Source organism: Phyllostomus discolor, chromosome 8 (genome assembly GCF_004126475.2).
Source record: "Phyllostomus discolor isolate MPI-MPIP mPhyDis1 chromosome 8, mPhyDis1.pri.v3, whole genome shotgun sequence".
NCBI lineage: Eukaryota > Metazoa > Chordata > Mammalia > Chiroptera > Phyllostomidae > Phyllostomus > Phyllostomus discolor.
The window spans coordinates 104,759,186-104,780,983 of NC_040910.2; the positions used below are offsets into that span (position 1 = coordinate 104,759,186).

The window sequence follows — 21,798 nt, forward strand, 5'->3', positions numbered from 1 at the left end:
CGTGTGGCCCTTCTTATTCTGTGGCTGTGGACACCTTTCAGCACTGCTTCCTTTGCCTTAAAGCTTTGGCTTTGGCTTTGGCTTTGGGAGGCGGAAGGGCTTCCTTCTTTGCTTTCAGCGCTATCTTCGTGAAAAGTGATATTGTCTCTTTCAACCTTTTCCCAATGTGGTGAATGAGTATTGGTATCACATAGTAGTTTTCATTTTATTTCCCTGATTACTAATGAGGTTCATCATCCTTTCATAGGTTTGTTAACCATTAGGATTTTCTTTTATTTTCAAAGATTCTTATTTATTTTTAGAAAGAGGGGAAGGAAGGGAGAAAGAAGGACAGAAACCTTGATGTGCAAGAGATACGCCAATCGGTTACCTCTCATACACCCCCAGGTAAGGGACCTGGCCTGCAACCCAGGCATGTGCCATGACTGGGAATTGAACTGGTGACCTTTTGGTTCTCAGGCCAGCACCCAGTCTAGTGAACCATGCCAGCCAGGGTAAGATTTTCTTTTTAAAAATATTTTTTAAATTTTTTTAATTTTTAAAAAAAATTTTTTTTAACTTTTTTAAAATTCTGTATAAGACTTTTGTCTATTTTTCTATTGGGCCATCTTTTTTAATTGATTCACACAAGCTCCCTATACACTGGATACTATTGCTTTGTAAGTTACAGATGTTTTAAATATTTTCTCCCACTCTGTGGTTTGTTTTTGTACTTCTTTATGTCTTTTGGTGAACAAAAGTCTTTAATGTTAGTATAGTTATAATTTTGCCTTTCCCATTTAGAGCTAAAATCCACATGGAATTCTTACACATGCTGTGTGGTAGGGATCGAATTTCATTCTTGACCCATGTGGTTACCCGGCTGTCCTGGACAATCTACTGAAAATGCAGCCCTCCCCCACTGATCTGCGGTGACACTTCCCCCACGTCTCAAGTGTGTCTTCATGCATGAGAAGCCGTGTCTGGGCCGTTTGTCATGTCTGCTGATTCTTGTTCATGGTGTCATTTCCTGGTGTGCTTCGTTCTTTTCTTTTCTTTTTTTTAACCAGGAACCATTCTTGTCCTTCAAAAACTTTCTGTGGAAATGAAAATAACTTTCTCCAGAAAAGCTCTGGGTTGGGTTTGGACAGCTATTTGGATACACAGTCAATCCTGTTCCCTCACAAGCAAAGTCTGCAATGTGAAATACCCTGAAACACCCAGATGGTGCAAATCCAGGCCAAGTTCTGTGAAAAAAAAAAACTAGTCTATGGCCATAATATTTCATAATTTTTTTCCTTTCCTTTTTAAAAACCTCTTCTTCACTCAGTCCCAGAAGTCTTGTCCTGGCTGGATGGCTCAGTGAGTTGGAGCATCATCCTGCATGCACACACACACAGAAGGTTGCGGGTTCGATTCCAGTTTCTGAAGATGTGTAGACATCTCTTAAGACCCGCTGCCACCCTCTCTTCGTTCTTGTGGGTTTCTGTCTTTTCTGTTGCTTTACTGTCATTTAGTGAAGTTTCAAGAAGGAGAGGAAATAAATATCAATTTTCCGATTTTAATCAGAAGTCTATGCATACAGTCCAGCCTGGGTTTTGTGCATTGTCACGGAGGGAATGGGGTGCATCGAAGATGAGCCAGCTGCCTGTTTTACAGATTATCATTTCAGCGACTGGGGGAATGGCGTGTGGGGTGAGGATGGACTCGGGGAGGGAGCCCGGGGAGGTCTGTGGGGAGAATGGTTGAGGAGCTAGCAGGAAGACACGGGGCCAGGCTTCTCACTCAGCTGCAGCAGGACGCAGATGACAAGGTAGAGGGCGCAGACAGTCTGAGCCTCAGGGTCACAGCCCACATCCCGGGGCTGCTCACCCGGCTCCTGCTCCAGGGCAGACCTCACCCCGCCGGACTGTGAAAGCTGGAAACATAGAAATGCATGTAAGAAACGGCTAATGCTTGGCCACACACCCTAATCCCGGGCCCGTGGCAGACACAGTAAACCATCACGGCGCTCTTTTCTGCAGAGCCTGGAGCGCCCGATGCTCTACAGAGTGACACGTCCTGCACACCCATCAGTGTTGTCGCTTACGTTGGTGCCAACTACCGTCCTGGGACTAACGGGTTTACAACCCCCTCTCTTGCCCGTCCCTAATTGTCCTGGAAACTGCATGTGCAGGAGACTGCTACGCACCAGCAGGCTGGACATGAGCTGACAGAGAACCGTGAAGTCAGAAGGGACAGAATCCTGAGATCCTGGCCCCCTTGAGAGCACAGGCATTCACTGCTACCAAGAGCCTGGCCCCCAGCCCAGGCTCTCTTACCTGGTCCTTCAGCAGCGGCAGGGTCCCCTTCTTCAGGGTCTCAGCCACAAGCTCCCTCTCCTCAGACAGCTCTGAGAGTGAAACAAGAGGGCGGTTGGCAGAAAGGAGGAGCACAGAGTAGGACCGGGCGTCAGCGTCTGATCGGCCCCAAGACAAGTGTCAGGGGAGGTCCCAGGGAGCTCCTGGGAGTGCTGCACGGAGTTACTCCAAATGGGCTCCCACTGGGGCTCCTGCCCCTTCCCTCTCAGCCTGCAGGAGGTCGGAGACCGAGCCGAGGGGCAAGGGGAGGCAGTCCCTCAGTCCTAGCCTGGGGAAGATGCCTAGTTTCTGAAATGTTATGGTTCACTCCTCACAAGAGGCAGAGGCAATGTGTGCCACCTTCCTCCTAAGGCATGGTGCCCGCAGGCTCCTCTGCTCCGCGTTTCCTCCACACGAGCATCCATCCGCACCCCTCCTCACCCTGCAAGGCATCCAGGAAATCCAGAACGGCTTCTACGCGCGCCTCCACCAAGATCCCAGCATCATTAAACAGGCTACTGATGACAGGATCGGCTGGGCCCTCCATCTGTAGCTCCCCGGAGACCAGGACCTCAGACACCTACAGCCAGGGGCCGGCCGAGAGACGGGAGATGAGCCCTTGTCCCGCCGGCGCAGACTGTCCGCCGCGTGCCAGCTGCCCTCCCCGCGGGCTCCTCCCTTTCTCCGCCCCGGCTCTGTCCTGGGCCCCTTACCCTTTCATCTAGAGCCTGCAGCTCCTCATCTGACGTGAGGCACTTCGTGAGGCCACTTAGCATGTCTTCTCGCTCCCTTTCGGTCAGATCCTGGAGGCCCCCCACTGCGCCCTGCACCTTCTCCTCCATGTTTCTGAAATCTTCCAAGCTCAAGGACTTTCCTGTGGAGGCAGCAAGTAAGAACCCAGCCTACCCGACCCAACAAACTCCACTCCCAAGGTCCCTCAAGACCCCATTCTTTGTCTGTTTCTCTTCAGGGGACCAAGTCTGCCCCTTCCCCTCTTCTAGTCTTCTTCCCAGACGCCCACCGTCGCCGCTTCCCGCTGACCCCACTTCCATCTCCCTAGCTCACCCCCAGTCCGGCCCCAACCCCAGATTCTCCTCCACTGCCAGGAAAGCAAAACTTATTGAGTCCTCGCCGTTGGAAGTGCAGCCTTTAGACCACACCGGCTGGAGGGAGGATTTAGATGAAGTCAGAGCAGCGTCTCTTAGCCTTGACCGTGCACGAGAATCACCGGGGGAGCCACGTAAAACATCCTGATGTCCAGGCCCCACCCCTTGATCAATTCCATTAGAATTTCTGATGGAGGTGGGATTCAGGCATCACTGGTTTTTGTTTTCTATGTTTGTTTTAGATAGTCCGTAATTTGTATTCATTTCCCTGTTGATGGATGTTTGGCTGTTACAAATAAAGCTGCCATGGACATTGGTGTACAAGGCTTTGTATGGATACGTGTTTCCTAGAGTTGCCGTAACAAATTAGCACCAGGGCAGTGGATTAAAACAACACAAATTATCTCATGGTCCTTGGGGTCAGAAGTCCCCAGATGGTTTCCACTGGGCTGGAATCAAGGTGTCAGCACATTTGCATTCCTTCAGAGGAAGTCACTAGTTTCAAGGTTCCCCCATGTGATGTCTGTCCAGCCAGCGAGAGCCGTGTTTAGAGGAGACAGTTGCAACCTCCAGACTAAACGTGAAACCTGCTTTGGGCCCTGCCCTCCCTTTCTGCCCTCAACTGCCCCCCCCACACATACACACTCAGTCCTTGAGGCCAGAGGGCTCAAGGGTAAGGGGGCACAGCCACCCTGAACATAGCTGGCTGCCATCCTTACCTAAGCAAGAAGAATCACCATCTTCCTCTGCAAAGAAAGGAAAAGACATCTCAGAGAGAGTTTAGGTCACCTCCAGCCCCTGGTGGACACTGTCTTCCCAGGGATGAAAGCTGTTGTTCCTGGACCCTGAGCCCTCACTGCCCACGCCAAGGAGCCTGTGTCCTCATCCCCGTGTGAAAACGACCAAGCACCGTATTCGCAGACCCACGCCCACATCCTCAGACACAGGCAGCCGTAGGGTTATTCCCTGATGATGGAAAGAAACAGAAGCCCAGAGAGGGTGCAGCGGCCCCCAGTCCTCAGCAAACTCGTGTCAGAGCGGCGAGCAGAATCTGTCTCCCGACTCCTCCCTCGTGGCACTTAAGAATGACAGAGACTCACTCTTCTGAGCTAGCAGGACCTTGCCGAGACTGAACCTGTAACCGCCACAACTTCTAGGAGTTTCTTGAATTTTCACCCACATGCAGTCCTCTTTCTACCCTTTCCCAAGGCCTCCCAGGCAGTACAGTTCTTCTGGGGTCCAGGGAAGGACACTGAAATTCCAGAGGCAGCCACATTCAGGATCATAGGGACCTTCTGGTCTAACCCATTCATTTTAAAGTCGGGAAAACCTCCGGCTCAGGAGGCTATAGAGCTAATGAGTGGGAGGGTCGGGACTGGACTCCGAGGCTGAGTGACTCCCCAGTCCAGTGCCCCTTTGACAGCCAGTGCTATCTTGTGAGAAGCGGTCACATAGCTCAAATGTGCCTCCTGGGCCAATAGGGTTTCAGTGAGGGCTCTGACCCCTCGACCCGGCACACTGACCCACACAAAGCAACTCAAGGTCAGAGCCTGGAAACGCCAGGCCAGTGCGCCATCCAACCTGCTTCTCCGACAGCCACGTCATTCTCCTGCCCTCACCACAGTCCCCACCGCCCACACATCCTATTGCATTCCTAGCCTCGATAATCCTGTATTTCCAAGCCACTTGTAATTTGTGATCCTCTTTTTAAAAACTGTATCCTTGCTTATTCTGGAATGAGGAACAGGAAGGACAGAAGCTCACTCACCTTCTGGAAAGGATTTTGTTTTTCCGGAGAAACAGATGTCTAAACCAACACAAGGGGGGGGGGGGGGCGGAGAAAGAGACCAGTTATCAGAAAGGCCAGGTTTCTCTAAGATCCTCCCGCGAGTCTCTCTCCAATCTTCACGCCCTGCCCTCCGCCCAAATAAATAAATAAATGCCGGGAGAGAGATGGGAGTTAACACCTCTAGGAAAGGATCAGTGTCATGTGTCATGACGGAGGGGACCCTTGGTCCAGCAGAGTCTGAGCAAGGACCCTCAGTCCTTCCCAGTCCTGAACCCTCCCTCTTCCTCCCTGACGAACATCTTCAAGCTCAGTAGAGCGCTCCCCCTGCCCCCCCCCCCACAGGCTGACACGGAGCCTGGCTGAATCCATCCCCACTGCACTTGGGGGCCAGCGCCCCCCCCCCACCTTGTCCCCACCAGGCCTTGCTTACTCATCCTTTCCATGCCGGGGAAGACGAGCTGCTTGACTCGATAGCCCAGGACCAGATTTGGGGGGATGGTTACTGCCTTTTGGTGCTGGGAAAAAGGAGCTCACATTCATTGATTCCGTTAATTGATTCATAGGTGCTTTACATAGTTATCTTGCCTGATCTCCCAAACAACCCTAGGAGGGAGAGATGTCATGCCCATTTTACAGACGAGAGAACTGAGTCCCAGCATCAGTAGGTGAGGCAGGTTCACAACCAGAAACTAGCAGAGCTGAACTTTGAACCCACATCTGAGCTCAAAACACATGTTGCTTCCACTCTGCACTCAACCGATGTTCATTGAGGACACATTGCGTTCCAGGCGCTCTGGCCCCTGCCCTCCTTCCTACCCCTTGGAAAGGGAGGCAGATGATGAATATGCAAAAAAAACCCATGTCACGATGAACCGTGGGAAGCACTAAGAAGCAGATGAACACAGGGCGTCACCAGAGGGTACCGGGGAGAAACTTGGCGATGCCACGCACACCTTCTTGAGCAAGAAGAGAAGCATAAGAAGGCCAAGGAGGCCCTGGTTGGCGTAGCTCAGTGGACTGAGCTCAGGCTGCGAACCAAAGTGTCGCAGGTTTGATTCCCAGTCAAGGTACATGCCTGGGTTGCAGGCCATGACCCCCAGCAAACCGCACATTGATGTTTCTCTCTCTCTCTCTCTTTCTCCCTCCCTTCCCTCTCTAAAATAAATAAATAAATAAAATCTTAAAAAAAAAAAAAAAAAGAAGAAGGCCCAGGAGCAGGCAGGCCTGCTCTGGGAGGCCTGGGGGAGGAGCGAAAGAGCCTGGCGTCGGGTCCGGCACCAATCTGGCCTGCAGCAGGTGGGCGCCGGCTGGCTCTACCCCAGTCCCTGTTCCCCAGGACCCTGACCTTGCGTTCGCACTTCAGACCACAGAAGTCCAACTGGCTCCAAAACGCATATTGCCGTTCACTCTTCAGGGTTTCCTTCCTCGTTGTCTGCAGAGTTTCTGTCACCAGATACAGGTCCTCTCTCCTCGTTCGTATCGACAGAAACGAAGCCGGGAGTTTTCTCTTCAGCTTCCTGGGGGGGGGGGGGGGGGGGGGCGGGGCGTCGAGAGGTCAGGATGTAGGGGCCCCCCTTCCCAGTGACCTTTTTCGCTCTCCATCAGCTAGTTCCTATTTGAGATTAAGTGCTCCTGAGGCTGGAAAACCAAGGCTCACAGCACGCCCATCCTGGTGCACTTTACCCAACGTGGGGGCAAGAGGGCGCGGAGTGCAAAGGGACCTCCCCGACATTTTTGGAGAAGGGTGCTACAACGGCAGGCCCCTCCACATGCCATTGCATCCCCTCCCCCGCTGCAACCCTACGACGGAGCCAGAATTGCACCCATTTTTCACATAAGGAAATTGAGGCTTAGAGGCAGGTTCTGAAGGGTCCAAGGTCGCACAGATAATAAGTGGAGAGCTGGGACTCATGCAGCTGCCCTGCAGGAGTCCAGAGCATGTGCCCCTCCCGCGGCACCGAGATAGATAGGCGCCCGCCCAGCCCACAGCGCCCTCTCCTCTGAGAAGGGGCTCCAGCTCCTCGAACGGGGCCCTGGGGCCTGGACACAATTTCCACCTGTGGGTCCCGGGAGGCAGCTCTGATTCCATTGGGAGATTCATTTTGTGACTAAAAACAGCCTGAAAGAGCTTCTGGTATTTGCAGCTGGAGACCCTCCAAGAAGACCCACAGCCTGTGCCCCTGCTGGCCTTCCCCTGCCCGGCTGGCGCCCCGCCCCCAGCTCCACTGCACACACCCCTCGGCCTCACCCTGGAAGCAACGGGCCTTCCAGAAAAAAACCGGGCCCCCTTAGAAAAGCTCCAGAGACTCCTCCCCAGCAATATTATGGTGGGAAGAGGTCATTCAAAAGACCAGAAAAATTTCACTCGAAGTCTTTCCTTTTGTTTAATTAAACAGGAAAACAGCCCTGGCTGGTACAGCTCAGTGGATTGAGCGCAGGCCGCGAACTAAAGTGTCGCAGGTTCGATTCCCAGTCAGGGTACATGTCTGGGTTGCAGGCCACGGCCCCCAGCAACTGCACATTGATGTTTCTCTCTCTTTCTCTCTCCCTTCCCTCTCTAAAAATAAATAAATAAAATCTTTTAAAAAATAAAAAGGAAAAACAAAGGCATCCACCCCTTCAGGGAGGGCTAGCCCGGGAGAACCCTGGGGCCCCTTTCCCTGAGCTGTCCCACGCCGGCCACCGATCCCGGCCGTGGAGGAAAACACCAGCACCTGCCACAGAACAATTGCAGGGGGGGGGAGGGCTGGTGACGCCCCTTTAAGTCCCTGAGAAGTATCTCAACTATCAGAACCTCTGTGGCGCTTGATCGGTGCCACCTGGGTTGGCAGGGGCGGTGGCACCTCCTGTGCAGGGAGTGTTCTGCAAGGGTGCTCTGAGCTCACGGTGCCTCCCTTCGGCTGCCTGACCGAGTACCTGCTGGGGATGCACACGGAGTTAGTAACGTCAGTTCCAGGTCTCAAGTCGTGCCTGGTCCGGGGAAAGAGAGGGGCGTGGAAACCTTCGGCTCGCCACAAAGCAGAGTGAAATAAGCACAAAATACAGATTTGGGCAACTCGGGATAGAAAAATAGACGAGAGTGGCACCTGGAAACCAGCAGGGTTTGGTCCAAGCCAGAGAGCTCAGTCACCCTGGAGGGCAGCAGGGATGTGAGTGAATTGGGGGCATCAGAAGGAGGTTTCCAGGGGCTGATCCTGGGAGAATGAGACAGCTTCCCGACGGCGGGGAAGAGGAAGGCGGCATGCTCGAGTCAAGGCCTGGGTTGGGGCTGCGGGGTGGGGGGGCGGGTGCCGGGAGTAGGCAGTGAGGCTGCCCCGCCTCAGGTGCCCTTGGTGCCCAAAATGGGCTTCTCCTTCTCCTCCCCACTGCTGCCTACCTCCAGCCTCACCTGTTCTCGAGGGACTCCAGGTATTGCTGGGATATCCTGGACCCCGACATCTTGATGCTTTGCTCATGCGCCCCATGGAAGCCCCCTTCGATCGTTATTTGTTTGGGCAATTTCACTGTCAGCATCCCAGCGCAGTCCACCGTATCCACAACTTGGAACTTGGCCTTTTGACCTGGAGGGAAAAGGGGACCGATCTATGAATTTCCAGAGGAAAATGCATTTTGGAACTGGTGAGACATGACAGAACTGGAAATAGTGCCTGAAATCCACCCTGGGTATGTGACACTCATGTCTCAGGATACATGTGTTTCTTGAGCAACGTAAAAGTTTGCATGTGCTTTGTCAGAGAGAAAAGACAAATCAAACCTTATGCATACAGCCCTGGCTGGTGTGGCTCAGTGGATGGAGTACTGGCCTGTGAACCTAGGGTAGCTGGTTCGATTCCCAGTTGGGGCACATGCCTGGGTTGCGGGGCCAGGTCCCCAGGAAAGGGCATGTGAAAGGCAACCACACATTGATGTTTCTCTCCCTCTTTCTCCCTCCCTTCCCCTCTCTCTAAAAATAAGTAATTTTTTTTAGATAAAGCCCTTTTTTTAAAGATTTTTCTTTATTTACTTTCAGAGAGGGAAAAAGAGAGAGGGAGAGAAACATCAATGTGTGGTTGCTAGGGGCCATGGCCTGCAACCCAGGCGTGTGCCCTGACTGGGAATCAAACCTGCAATGCTTGGTTCACAGCCTGTGGCTCAATCTACTAAGCTACGCCAGCCAGGGCTAAAAAGCTTTTCTTAAAAAAGCCTTATGCACACAAAGCTTACAGCATGGAAGAGGGGTTAAAAGACTAATTTTATAGCAGAGAAACATGATGAACTCAGCCAGGTGAGCAAGATAAACATCAGCAGCGAAAGGCATGTTGACGGTACGTACCCTTCATAGGCTGCAATGGGAATGGTACCTCACCTCCGTGGTGTCCATCCCCACACCCACGGTTACCTCAGTCTAACCATCAGACAAGTTCCAATGGAGAGGCACCCTACAATTATGCCTGACCAGTACTCCTGGAAACGGTCAAGGTCCTCGAAAACAAGAGAAGTCTGAGAAATTGTCACAGCCGAAAGGCGCCTACGGAGACAGGAGGACCAAAGGGAACGTGGTCCCTTGGATGGGGTCCTGGGCCAGGAGAGGGACATCGGGTAAATTAAGATAGCCCCAGTGAAGAATGGACTTTAGACAGTAAAGACAAACGCACAAAAAAAAGTCCTATGTACAATACCATCCGCACCAGGGAGTTAAAAATAAACAAGTAACCCATTTGGAAAAGGAGCGGGCCAAGTGGCTAAAAACCAATTCAAATGACCGATTCACTCCCCCTGCCTCTGAACGGTTAATGCAAACAGATAGACTTTCCCTTAAAGGAAGTTAAACTGATTCAGTCAAATTTTGACGGTCACGGCAACATGCCCTAGTCCTGTTTTAACGTGTTTTCTGGTTTTCGGTGAACGGTCATCTGGCAAACTGATTGAGAGCCAGCTTTCAGTAAATCGGCTCCTGGCAATCAGCTTTTCAGAGAGTTGACGGAGAGCCTTTGCACACTACTCATCTGAAAGTCTCCTAAAGCCCCTTGCTTGCTTAATTAAATTCCGACGCGAAAACCCCCGCCACCTCCGAGGCATCGGAGCACTGTTCCCGGTCACAGAACGGCAGAGCCCGGCACGCGGCAGGTGCTCTAAAGCCATTCAGGGGCACCGGCAGGATCCCTCTCCAGCTCGCGATGAGCCCCCGATGGGCCGTAGCCGGATGTCTGAGCTGTAAAACTGCTCTGCATGAGGTGCGAGACAATGATACGAGTCTCCAAGTGAGGGCTCGATAACACTCACCCTGGGACTCCTCAAACCCCACCAAAACCAAGAACAGCTAAGTGTGGAAGCAGGAGATGCAACAGACTCCTTCCTCTAGGAGTCTCCTCAAGGCCTCGGGGGGTTCTGCTCACCAGCCACTGGGTCATGACCTCCGGGGAACACGGAGGGACAATGCTAGCCGCCACAGCAGAATGACGGGGGCGAACTTTTATTGAGTGTTCCTTCTGTGCAGGCACTGTGGTAAGGGGTTTACGTAATTTGTCTCATTCGATTCTTACAACAGTCTGCTTGAGTTGACACAGGAGAAAACTCGGTCAGAGGTCACCCAGCTGGTAAGCGGCAGAGCCAGGCTTAGAAACCAGAAGGCCCCAAGCCCTAAAGCCTGCTAAGAAAAGACTTCCAGCCCTGGCTGGTGTGGCTCAGTGGACTGAGTAATGGCCTGCGAACCAAAGGGTTACCGGTTCGATTCCCAGTCAGGGTACATGCCTGGGTTGTGTGCCAGGTCCCCAGTAGGCAACCACACATTGATGCTTCTCTCCCTCTCTCTCTCCTTTGCCCTCTGTCTAAAAATAAAATCTTTATTTTAAAAAAGCCCTCCATTTATTCAGTCACTTCAATAATAAACATAAACACAGGAGAAGACATCAGCTGATTTTAAAACAAATTATTTACAAAGGGAAAAAATGGGGAAGGAAACCCAGACCAGTGTGGCTCAGTTGGTTGGGTGTTGTTGGGCAAAGTGAAAGGTCACCGGTTCGATTCCTGTGGAAGCACATACCTGGCTCCACATGAAAGGTAATGGATCAGGGTTTCTTTCCCTCTCTTTCTCCCTCCCTTCCCCTCTCTCTAAAAATAAATAAATAAATAATATATTTTTAAAAACTGGCACTAAGTTATCTTTTCAAAAAGCAAGGGGCAGGAAAGGAAAACTATTTAGGAATAGTTTCCAAGCAAAATAAGTTTCCACATCCCTCACCCCCTTCTCCCATGCAGCTCCTCTGGGCATTTCTTAAACCGAGGTGCGTGGACGTGTTCGCATGAATTCCGCAGGGTCTCTGTTGACTGGCTGACTCGCCTGCTGGCGCTGGGGAGTGGAGGGAGGGGCAGAACAGGAGGGAGCCCAGTCTCCAGGCTGGCCACCTCTCACGCACCTCATACTGACCTGCAAGCCCGGAATCCAGCGTATCGAACTGCTCCTCGCCATCCCGTGGCTCCAGTATGTCCTCCACGGTGAGGTCCGTACCATGGTAACGGGGTCTGAACAAACCTCCCTTCCCCCTCACCAGACGTGAGCAATGAAACCTGTCGGCATCGACGATGCTCCTGACTTCAATCATATCGCCTCCCGCATCCATCTCCTGGACCACCGCTTTGGTGATTGTCTCAAATACGCTGGGCATTGTGCCTGGGCCGGCTGGACGAAGGAAGGCAACTTCCGTCTGGGGGATCTGAGTTCAGGTTTTTCAGCCTACCTTCGGCAGCTTGGGGTCAAAGAAGATGCCAAAGCTCTAGGACAACCAGGACTTGGGATTATTTGCCTTCCCTGTTCCTAGAAGGCAAGGTGGTCTCTACACACTAAGGAGGGGTGACCACCGCAAATGCCGGGTTCTCCTCTGCCCCCTACAGAGCACTTCTGGAGGAAGGATGGAGCAGGGATCGCCCCACGTGGAGAGTGAGCGCTGCTTTCTGTGTCTCCCATGGCAGAGCTGCTCCCTCGCCCAGGGGGACAGCGAGGGGAGGGGAGGCAGGCCCACCATCCCCTGGCCAGACCCTCGCCAGTGCTGATGAAGACGGGACCCAGGAGGGGGTGGGGGCACAGTGGCCAGGCCTCACATTACCGACCCTGACTGACTACTTCTTCCTGTGGCTCTGGCTCCCGGGCCTCCCTCCCTTGCCGTACTCTGCAAGGCAGTGGTGTGGGTGCCCCTACCAACCGTTCCCCAACAACATAGCGGTGAGTCGGCCTCCGGAGGAAACAAGAGAGGAAGGATGGAGTGCCCGGGTGGCCTGGAGCTGGGCACCTGCGGGTCCTGCCTCCTCGGTTTCTGGTCGCCTTCTGAAGGGCCCCCTTGCGCTTGGTAAAATAAGATGAATCCCAAAGTGCCAGCTGGAGCTTCTCCTCCCACCCGCTCTCCCCTTCACCCCCTCCTGGTCTGCGGCTGGCCCCTGGCCCCCCCATCTCGCTGCCCCGTGGGAGCCTCCACGAGCCCGTGGCCGGTCTGGTCTGCCCTAGCTGCTCCTTCCCCGCTGCCTTTCGGCTGCAGCTCTGTCCCCACCGCATCACACCTTTCATTCTCTCCTACCTCCAGACGCCCCTTACTCTGTCCCTTTCCTGCCAGCCGCTTGGCAGTTCCTTTCCTTTGAGATCTCCTTCCCTTTCCTCGGGCTCCTCCGCTTCCCTCCTGGCACCAGGCCTCCCCTCCCAAGCTCCCCCATCTCACCTCTGACCACCTCCCCTTAGGTCCCTTCAGAAGCCCCAGCACCTGCTCACCCATGCTCCCTCTTCTGTCCCTGCCCCAACCATGGTGTCCTACTCTCAACTCACGCCCAACTTAGAAGCCCTTCTGGACGCCCGGAAAGGCGGTGCCCAGGGCCCACGCACCCCCCCCCCCCCGCCCCTGTCCTCAGCTGCTCACCAGAAGTGCGGGTTGTGAAAATCCCCTCTGTAAGATCTCCGCACCGTTCCTGGCCACCGTGACCCAGGAAGCTCTAGCAAGGGAATTGAAAGGAATTGGAAAATTGGGTAGGGCCAGGTGCCCCACCTCCCGGACCTTTAGATAAGCTACGTTATGGCTGGGCCAGAGGCAGGTAAGGACAGAGGTAAGAAAGTCCTTCCTCCTTTGGAGCCCAGCGAGCAACTGGCATTATCTGTATCTCTACCTGATAGGTATTCTAGGTGAGGAGGTGAGTCTGGGCCAGGGAAGGGTGCAGGACCAGGCACCTGAGGCCACGCAACCCGGGGAGTTTGGAACAGAGACACAGAACATGAGTGGGTACCAACCATGCACCGGCAGGCCTCGGCCATGGCTGTGCCCGGCACGGGAGCGCGCTCTAGCGAGGACCAGCCGCCCCAACGCCCCGCCCCTGCGGCCACACTGAGGACTCAGAGCGCCAGCAGCAGGGACGGCTGAGTCAGTGTGGAGGACCCTCGGGAAGGTGCCTCCCCGTCTTCTTCACCCACCTCCTTTGCCAGGGAGAGGCCTCTGGCTCCACCCCTCAGTCAGAAATAGCCACCCAAGGGAGCCCATCAACGGAGGGGGGCCTGCCTCCCTCAGTTCCGACAGAACGTTCCAGGAGACGGTGATGGCAGTAGTAGCAGGAATAATACTAACATGCCTACCGTGTACTGAGTGTTTACGACATGCCAGGCATCGGGCTAATCCTCCCAATAACCCCGAGAGGTATTACCTTTACACAATAGAGGAAGGGACTGGAGCTCAGAGAAGTAACTTGACAAGGCCACAAAGCCAGTAAGTGGCAGGGCTGGGACCTGAACCCAGACTATTGTGCATGTGTCCCGGGCCCTCGCCTGACTGCACTCTTACAGGTCCGTGGAAGGCCCCAGGGCACCCCCACCTCTAGGACTGGCCCCGGGGGGCGGGGGGGCTGCCTTCCTCCTCCCAGGGCTGCTCGGGCCTCCCTCAGAGGTGGGCAGGGGGTGGTGGCGGCAGGTGGACTTGGGCAGAGATCCCGTGTTCTTCCTGACACTCGCCCCAGGGACGCTGGGACGCTGGACCGGGGCCAGAGGGGAACCCAGGCTGCCGCGGGCAGCTCCCCTCCCCCCGCCCCGGGACTTTGTCCCCGTCCTGGGAAGAGCAGATGACTACTGTGCGCTCGGAACACAGTGAATTGCAGGGAACCTCGGAGGTCAGAGTTCAGAGAGATTAAGAATTCCCTCACTGAAGGACTCCACCCTGTCTAGCTAGGTAAGCCTGAGAGTAAGTCCTGGGGGGTACCTCTTCTCCTCCCACTCATCATGCTTTTGTCGGGGAGAAAGAAGCATAAAGATCCCTCGAAGAAAGGCCAGGAGGAGAGGCAGCCCTCCCGGGGTGGGAGAACTGGGGACAGGCATTCAGAGCAGAGGACTGGGCACCCCTAGGGACCCCAGCTTCAATTATGAGGCCACTGCTGGACTGACCTCCTCCCTGGCCGTGACATAAGCCATCTGTCTGCCAGCCCAGCCCACGGAGCCCATAGGTGGAAGTTCTTTTGGGAGTTGAAACAGCCAGGAAGCCCAAGGGCAGAATCCTGCTCTCCGCCTGCGGCTGCTTCTGTCCCACTGAGCTGCCTGCTCCGCTGGGGACAGCAGGAGGAGCAGCCGTCCCAGCGTCCCTTTCGATCTCCAGGCAGAGGGTGGCCCACACCCCTTCCCCTCACCCAGGGCCCCCCCCCGCCCAGGGAGCCGACGCCAGACTCGAGGGGACACAGGAACACACGGTCCTTTATTGTGTTTCTCAGAATGCTGTACAAAGGGAGTAAAAATCCTATTCACACTTTGCTTAGAAAGATTTTGAGGTGAAAGTTCCCTATGATACATGGGGTGGGGGTGGGGGGACCAAGAGGCAGAAACCAGAGCCAGTGACCTCCCCTCGTCCCTCAGGGCCCTGGGAGGGGGCGCGGGCAGGCCTGTCTTTTCACAACACAGGCCCTCGTCAGACCAGGGAGGGAGAAGGCGGCCCCTCTCCAGTGAGCTAGGGCTCCTGCCCCACCGCATCCCCCCTGGGTAAGGAGACGGTGCCTGCAGGGGACCCCTTGCTCTGTCCACCACCCTGCCTACCCAGCAGGGACCGTGCAGGGCTCTGCAGCCCACCAGCCAGTTCAGGGGTAGCCTGAATAGCCCCAAGGGTGCAAGCCCCACGAGTGGCCCTGCCCCAACGCCTGTCTACTCGGTGAAGGGCTGCGGAAGGGCGACCCCGTGCATCATTTCTAACCCGGTTTCCCCCCGCCCCTCACACCACTGCAGAAGGCAGCGTCAAACCGGACCTGGGCTCCTAATGGCTAACAGGCCTCCTACACCCACCTCCACCCTGCACACCAACCCAGGAGCTTCAAACCCGCAGCGGGCTCCCTCCCTACCACCACCACCACCACCGCCACCACCGTGCTGGGGGTGAACTCACTCTCCAAGCCTGCCCCCTCCCCGACTACTGCCCAAAGGACGAGGCTGAGTCTGGCCTGTGCCCCCACCCGCCCTCCCTCACACCAATCTCTGCTGCTCCGTGACTCCCTTTTTCTGAGTCTCAACTCACCATCCCCACCCCTTCTCCACCCCCTTCCCGCCGCCACCAGGGCAGGATGCCAGCAGCGGTGGCCCCTCACCTCTGGGACCGGGCCAACCACGCGCAGCCCCACCACCCCCTCTGCTTACCCTCCCCCACCCCACTCCCCGGGTGGGGGTGCCGCAGGGGGAGCTGCCGAAAGCACGAGGCTTCGACTACACGGCTCTCCACCCGGAGGGACGCGGTGCCGCCCTGCACTGCCTTGCACACGTACAAGCGCACGCTGAGGGTCGTCCTCACGCTTCGGACCAAAGTGACACGACAGAGAAGCTGTGCCGCCCCTCGCGGGGGTTAAAGTGCTTCAGTGGTCTGAGGCCGAGCGAGCGAGCGAGCAGGGGGGTCCCCTGGCCGCCTGCCCCGACCTCACAGGTCCGTCCGTGTTCAGCCTGGGAGCCCAGCCCATCCATGACCACCCCACGGAGTCTCTATCCCAAAGGCAAAAGAAACAAGATCCAAAAATCAGAAGGGTCAGAGCCCAGGGGGAAGGGGCCGGGGTGGGCAGGTCCCACCCCAGCCCCACTACAAGCTACTTCAAGTCAGCTACTGGGGGGGGAGAGAGGGGGGAACCGAGGCCCAGAGGCTCCACCCCCGCCTCAGGCAGTCTCCAGAGGCTCCTCCGCCTTCGGCCACACCGCGTGCGGGCTCCTGTCCCTCTCCCGCCATCCATCTGCGCAGGGGAAGGGGCTGCCCCCTCAGTATTTATTGATTCCGAAGATCCGGACTCCGTGGAGCTGGGGCAGCTTGGGGATGAGCACGCTCATCAAAGACACGGTGTTGAGGATGAAATGGATCTGGTCGTACTTGGTGTAGAAGCTGGTGAGGAAGTACCTGGCGGAAAAGGTGAGGGAGAGGCGTAAGGCTCCGTCTGGAGGACCCCCTTCTCCTCCCTCTGTCCCTGGGCGGGGAGAGGCAAATTCTCCACAGCTGAGAAGCTATGGGAAAGGCCGCCAAGCAGATACAGGTGGCACCATCTCCCCGGAAAGAGAGACCCTCCCGGCCCAGTCCCCTTGCTCTACCTCCCGCCTGCGGGCCTACCCCACCAGCGGGAAGGAAGCCCCCGCTGAAGAAAACTCGGCCAGGGGGGCACGAGGCCTGAGCCCAGCACGCAGCCAGAGGTGCTCCAGCTTCCCTTCCCATCCTCGCTCCTACGCCAAGAGCCAAACTGGGGAGGCATCTAGGCCTGGTGGGGACTCAGGGCGCCCCAGGCCGTGGCCTGCCTGCCGGCATCCTCCCTCCACCCAAGGCACTCACAGCACGATGGGTGTGATGGTCAGGAACTTCCGAGACGCCGTGAACTGGACCCCGTAGTCCATCTGCTCCCAGTGGGTCAGCAGCCTGGCCTTGCCCTGGTCCGGGGTCTCGAAGGGCGTGCCCTTCACTGTGTGCAGGAAGATGTACATGCCCTGGGAGGAGGGGCCTTCGTTAGAGCACGCAAAAGGCGAAAGGCCCTCCCGCTCAGCTCCTCCGCCTGGTCCCAGAAGCGGGCTCCGGGTGGTGCGGAGCCTCCCTCTGGCTGGCAGGCACGCGGGCTGGAGGTCAGGCCTGACCGAGGAGACACACGGGAGCAGGCAATGGAGAACCGCCCTCCAGCCGCACGGTAGCCTCCCTGTGCCAGCTGGGAGGGGGCAGGCTGACGGGAGGAACCAGGCCCCTGCCTGCCCACCGAGAGAGCGCGGGTAGCAAGCAGGTGGTGAAGGAGCAGAGAGGCGAGAGTCAAAGATGGTTTGGGATCCTAACCGGGGAGAGGGGCGTTTCTGTGCCAGGCTAGGCACTGGGGTCCTGGGGACACTTGGGGACCCCTCGTTCAGCGCTCAGTGGCTCGTCTCCCAGGTCCACAAGCTACCCTGCCCTGGACAGATGAGGACAAATCTGCCAATTTTAGTCCTCTTCCTGTAGGGCACAGGGCTGGAACCCAGAGGGGGAGTAGGGCAGAGAGGAGAGCTGGGTCCGGACTCCGGTGACAGATGCTGTCAGCATGCCCCCCCGACTCCTCGCCCACACCTGGGGGGCTCCTTCTACTCCTCAATCCCACCAGGGCGGCCCACACGGTCAGGGTGGGCAGCAGGCGGGCCCTCACCATGTTGTGGATGAGGTTGGTGAGGGTCCAGACCACGGGGACGCTCACGAAGGGGATGCTGAGCAGCACGACGTGCAGCAGCCCGATGGCCAGCACGTAGGAGAGCCAGATGCCGCGGCTGTTCATCACCCGGGTGTTGGGGTTCACCTCGCTGTGCGCCGTGCCCACGTTCATCCTGCCGCCCCTCCGCTGCCTCCGCTCTGCAAACAAGCAGCACAGGTGAGACAGGTCGCACCACTTTCCCTGCCCCCTCACACCCTCCACATCCTGCGGGAGGGAGGTTCTGCTCTCCCCAGGAACTCCGGCCAGTTCTGCTGTTTTGATTCACACACAGAGAGGCCAGAGCATGTCCATGTGGACTGAACTCTATTCGCTTCCCAGTGCTGGGCCGGAAGAAACACCGCACATCACCCAATCGGAACAGCGCCCTTCCAGGCCGACTGCCTGGGTGTACAGATCATCAAGAAGCTTCCAGCCCCAGAGCAAAGAAACCATGGCCCCTCCTCCAGTCTCCTCCTCCAGGGCATACCCAGCAGTGCCCTCTGCCCAGAAAGCCCAGGGAAGGGGAGAAGAGGCCCGTCCTCTTAAGAAACATTCAGCATAACCCCTGCTGGACGGTCTCACTGAGGCCCGACATGGGACATCTGCCCCTCCCCTGCGTTCCCCATCAGAAGGAATAAGAGGAGGTGGCGCCTGCTAGGAGAGCAGCGGATGAAGTGTTTGGTGGGGTCATTGCTTCTACCCACCTCCCCTAGTTCTCCAGTCCTGGGTCTGCACCCATCCAGCCCCAGGAGGACGGAGGACAGAAGGAGGGAGGGAGGGAAGAAATGAGAAAACAACGCGCTAGGACAACCTTTGCTCTGACCTGGAAGCCTCCCTCTTAGTGACAAAAAAAAACAACCAATCCAGATGTTTTATCCAATTGGCAACAATTCTGGCTAACCCTCGTGATGCCACCTACTCTGCTGCCAAAGCACCAGGGCCCTCTCCCCACCAGAGGAGAGGTGAGGGCAGAGAACACGGCCAACCTCTACAGCTCCCTCAGTAGCTGGAGCCCAACTCAACACACCCCTCCCGAGGTCACAGAACCACCCCTATGGCCTCCCTCCGGCCCCCTTTCCCCGCTGCCCCACTCATCCTCACCTCCGTCTCCTTTCCCAGCACCTGTTTCCAGGGGTCGGTAGCACCATGCCTTCCCCTGCCCATCTCCCACGGCGGAAACATGCAGCATGAGGCACGAGAACTGCCCTCGATGCCCAGGAAACAATGCAACCCAGGTGCATTCCTGGATGCAGGCAAGGGAGGGTTGTGCAGTCCCTTGTCCAGAGCTCGGCTGCCCCCAGATCCCTAAGGGCCCTGTGACCAGCAGGAGGTGGGAACAGATGGTGCCTTTGTACTGGCTCGCCTCCTGAGCTGAGGGAAGGTCTTCCCTGACAAAGACCCTAATAGGTCATCACCATGGTAACAACCTCATCTTTCCCAGGAACACGGAAAGGGGTCCCAGATGGAGGTATCCCAGAAGGCCACCTCCCTCACCCTGCTGCAACAAACCCCCTCAGACTCAGTTGCTACTTGTCTCTGATGAGGATCACAGCCAAACCTGTGCGGGCGCCAGAATTCTCGAGAACCAGTTCCTTAGTTCCAGGATGGCGGGAACAAGTGTGTTCTTCTCAGACAGCTCGAAGCTCAGGGACCTCAGAGGAAACGTGGCACACACCACACTTCCCCAACACGCAAACACACGTGAGATGACCCAGGGTGTACCCTAGAAGGGATGCTCTTGGGGCCCATCAGCTCAGCCCATTACGCTGGATAATTGGGCCCAACTGAAACCCAGGGCACCAGGAAACCAGGACTGGCTCCGTTGTTTACCTTCCCAGGGGCTTCAGTTACTCTCACACAGCTCCTGGGAACTTACTATGCAAAAGCCTCCACCTGGGGTGGGGGCGGGGCGGGGCGCGGCGCTGGCTAGGAACTGAGGGCTCTGCAGGACTTACTACTGAGTAAGGAGAGAGAAACTGTTCCCCGGGTCGACCAGAAGCTGCCGCCCGTCCCCACTTCTCCCTAACCTAGACGTGCAGGGGGTAGAAGTAGAGATCTCCAGCGCTCCCTAGCATTTCGTCCAGGAGTACCAGGAGCCTTGCTGAACCCCAGATCCTTCCACCCTCCTTCCTGGCTGAAACAGGCACCCAAGGAAGCCCGATGAGTCCAGGAGGAGCCTACACTTAGGATCTGCCGTCCCCCAAGGCTCCTTCCTGAGCCTGAACACTAATTGACCTGAGAGCAGAAATCCCGAGAGACACCTCCCTCCACCCCCAAAGAGACAGGCCAGATCAATAAACTACGAAAAAGATCGGCATCCAGAAAGCACTCTTGAGCCTTTTGTGTGACTAAGGAAGGGTACATTTCACTTCCATTAGTAAAATAACCCACTGCCCCTCGCTCGGGAGAGACCCGCGGAGAAGCAGCTGGCAGAGGTAAAGTCTACAGCAGCCGGGGCTGAAAAGTTCTGAGGCCGTAAGCTGGCGGGCGGCTGCCTGTGCCAGTCCCTGATGTGGTTTCATAACCTGCCTCAAACCAGAGCCTGCAGCAACTCTGTTCTGTTAACTACTTTCTTGCTGGTAGCTCTTTCCTACTCCTAACCTCCCTTCCCCCTGACTCCACGCACAAATATCCCTGCCCAGCGTGTCTGTTAGACACCTAAGCCAAAGCCACAGTGCGTTCCAGGCCACACTGGGCAGTCCCAGGGCAGCAGCCAGGTGAGCGATTATCGTTCTCTCCCCCAAACAGAGGCAGCCCTTTAAGCGACGAACCTTTTCCCTTCTGGGTGACGGGCACGAAACAGCCAAGCCTGCAACTGGACCCCAACGGGGAGTCCCTGGCAGCAGGCCACAATGCCATTTTCATTCTGTCCACCTCTCGAACTGCTGGGCCACGGTAGTTGACCTCTTAGCTCTGGCCCTGCCTCCTGGACTCCAGAAGGCGGTGGAAATGGAGAGAAGGCCAGTTACGGGGAGAACCCCCACCAGCCAGAGAAAAAGGTGAAGCGAAGAGGCCAAGTCCTCCGTACTGTTGGGGTTTTCTGAGTGAGACCTCAAGCCGAAGGGGAGCCGAAGGGGAGCAATCTCGCACTCGGAGACTGGCCAGGTCCGGAGCCTCAACCCCACCTCCACGCGTTCACCCAGCCCTGGAAGCGGCCAGCCTTCCCCCAACCCCCAAAGCCAAGCCGCTCCCAGCCCCTCACCCCCTGCTCGAGCTATCCCCCCCCACGCTCCACCTCCCGCCTCCGACCCCATTTACCCCTTCGGGTATCCCTCCGACCGACGCACGCCCCCACCCCCGCTCACCATGCCCTGGTGCCCTCCAGCACGGGGCGCCTCCCCTGCAGCTCCCACCTCCATTCTCGCCCCACCTCTAGCCCTAGGAGCGTCCCTGTTCGCCCATCAAGAGCCCGCTCGTTCGGACTCACCGTGCGGTGCCGGAGGTCTAGGGCCCTCGAGGGCCCGAGAGAGGTGCCCGGAGGCGGGGGCCGCTGCAGCTAAAGCAGCTGTAACAACGCGCGGCCGTAGCCACCCCGCTGGCAGCTCCGGCCGAATCAGCGCCCCGCGCCGGCCCCCATGACGTCACCTTCCAGCGCCAGTCTGCCCGATGCCTCCTGGGAGTTGTAGTTCCTCCCCACCTGCGGTCAGGTCGCCCGCCGCCTCCTGGGACTTGTAGTTGCCCCCTTCCTCCCCCGCACCCCTCCACCGCACACACTCACACCGCACCCGTGCGCCCTACTCCGTTCCAGGGCTCGCTGGGCCTCTCGGAAGTTTCAATAGGATCTGTTACTGTCAGATAGTATTGCTTTGGTGCATAGCAACTACTTGGCGTCCGCGTGCCCTACAAGTACAATGTACACTTGCCCCATTTTGCAGATGAGGAAATTCAGAGTTTTAATGAACTTGCCATAGGTCCCTGCTGTGTCCCAACTTGGGCCGGAACC

General features: G+C 56.6%; 2 protein-coding genes across 5 annotated transcripts; both read right to left on the bottom strand.

Moving 5' to 3' along the window:
- Nucleotides 1-1,525: 1,525 nt before the first annotated feature.
- Nucleotides 1,526-11,857, bottom strand: GSDMB (gasdermin B). Of its 2 annotated transcripts, none has more exons than XM_036034429.1 (10): nt 11,620-11,857; nt 8,602-8,773; nt 6,559-6,730; nt 5,644-5,728; nt 5,193-5,231; nt 4,144-4,170; nt 3,032-3,192; nt 2,760-2,898; nt 2,301-2,371; nt 1,526-1,897 (listed from the first exon to the last, which is right to left on the bottom strand). In XM_036034429.1, the coding sequence occupies exons 1-10, from the start codon at nt 11,855-11,857 to the stop codon at nt 1,733-1,735; spliced, it is 1,269 nt and encodes a 422-aa protein (XP_035890322.1). In that variant the 3' UTR covers nt 1,526-1,732. The 2 variants fall into 2 exon arrangements, with proteins under 2 accessions (XP_035890322.1, XP_035890321.1); XM_036034428.1 differs by lacking the exon at nt 11,620-11,857 and adding an exon at nt 9,526-10,224.
- A 3,018-nt stretch (nt 11,858-14,875) lies between these two features.
- Nucleotides 14,876-21,428, bottom strand: ORMDL3 (ORMDL sphingolipid biosynthesis regulator 3). Of its 3 annotated transcripts, XM_036034433.1 has the most exons (5): nt 21,283-21,350; nt 18,105-18,201; nt 17,814-18,013; nt 16,988-17,139; nt 16,143-16,564 (listed from the first exon to the last, which is right to left on the bottom strand). In XM_036034433.1, the coding sequence occupies exons 3-5, from the start codon at nt 17,985-17,987 to the stop codon at nt 16,429-16,431; spliced, it is 462 nt and encodes a 153-aa protein (XP_035890326.1). In that variant the 5' UTR covers nt 17,988-18,013; nt 18,105-18,201; nt 21,283-21,350; the 3' UTR covers nt 16,143-16,428. The 3 variants fall into 3 exon arrangements, with proteins under 3 accessions (XP_028375763.1, XP_035890326.1, XP_035890325.1); XM_028519962.2 differs by lacking the exon at nt 18,105-18,201 and having other exon boundaries at nt 14,876-16,564; nt 21,283-21,423; XM_036034432.1 differs by lacking the exons at nt 16,988-17,139; nt 18,105-18,201 and adding an exon at nt 20,627-20,781 and having other exon boundaries at nt 16,429-16,564; nt 21,283-21,428.
- Between the last annotated feature and the right edge of the window lie 370 nt (nt 21,429-21,798).

Coding starts and splice junctions, on each gene's coding strand:
- GSDMB (XM_036034429.1), bottom strand. CDS start 11,857: ATGCCCAGCGTATTTGAGACAATCACCAAAGCGGTGGTCCAGGAGATG. Junction 8,774..11,619: donor GCTGGATTCCGGGCTTGCAG/GTCAGTATGAGG, acceptor TTTTCCCTCCAG/GTCAAAAGGCCAAGTTCCAA. Junction 5,232..5,643: donor CCCCGGCATGGAAAGGATGA/GTAAGCAAGGCC, acceptor GTGTTGGTTTAG/ACATCTGTTTCTCCGGAAAA.
- ORMDL3 (XM_028519962.2), bottom strand. CDS start 17,987: ATGAACGTGGGCACGGCGCACAGCGAGGTGAACCCCAACACCCGGGTG. Junction 17,140..17,813: donor CCAACCTCATCCACAACATG/GTGAGGGCCCGC, acceptor CCCTCCTCCCAG/GGCATGTACATCTTCCTGCA. Junction 16,565..16,987: donor ACCATCACACCCATCGTGCT/GTGAGTGCCTTG, acceptor CTTTTCCGCCAG/GTACTTCCTCACCAGCTTCT.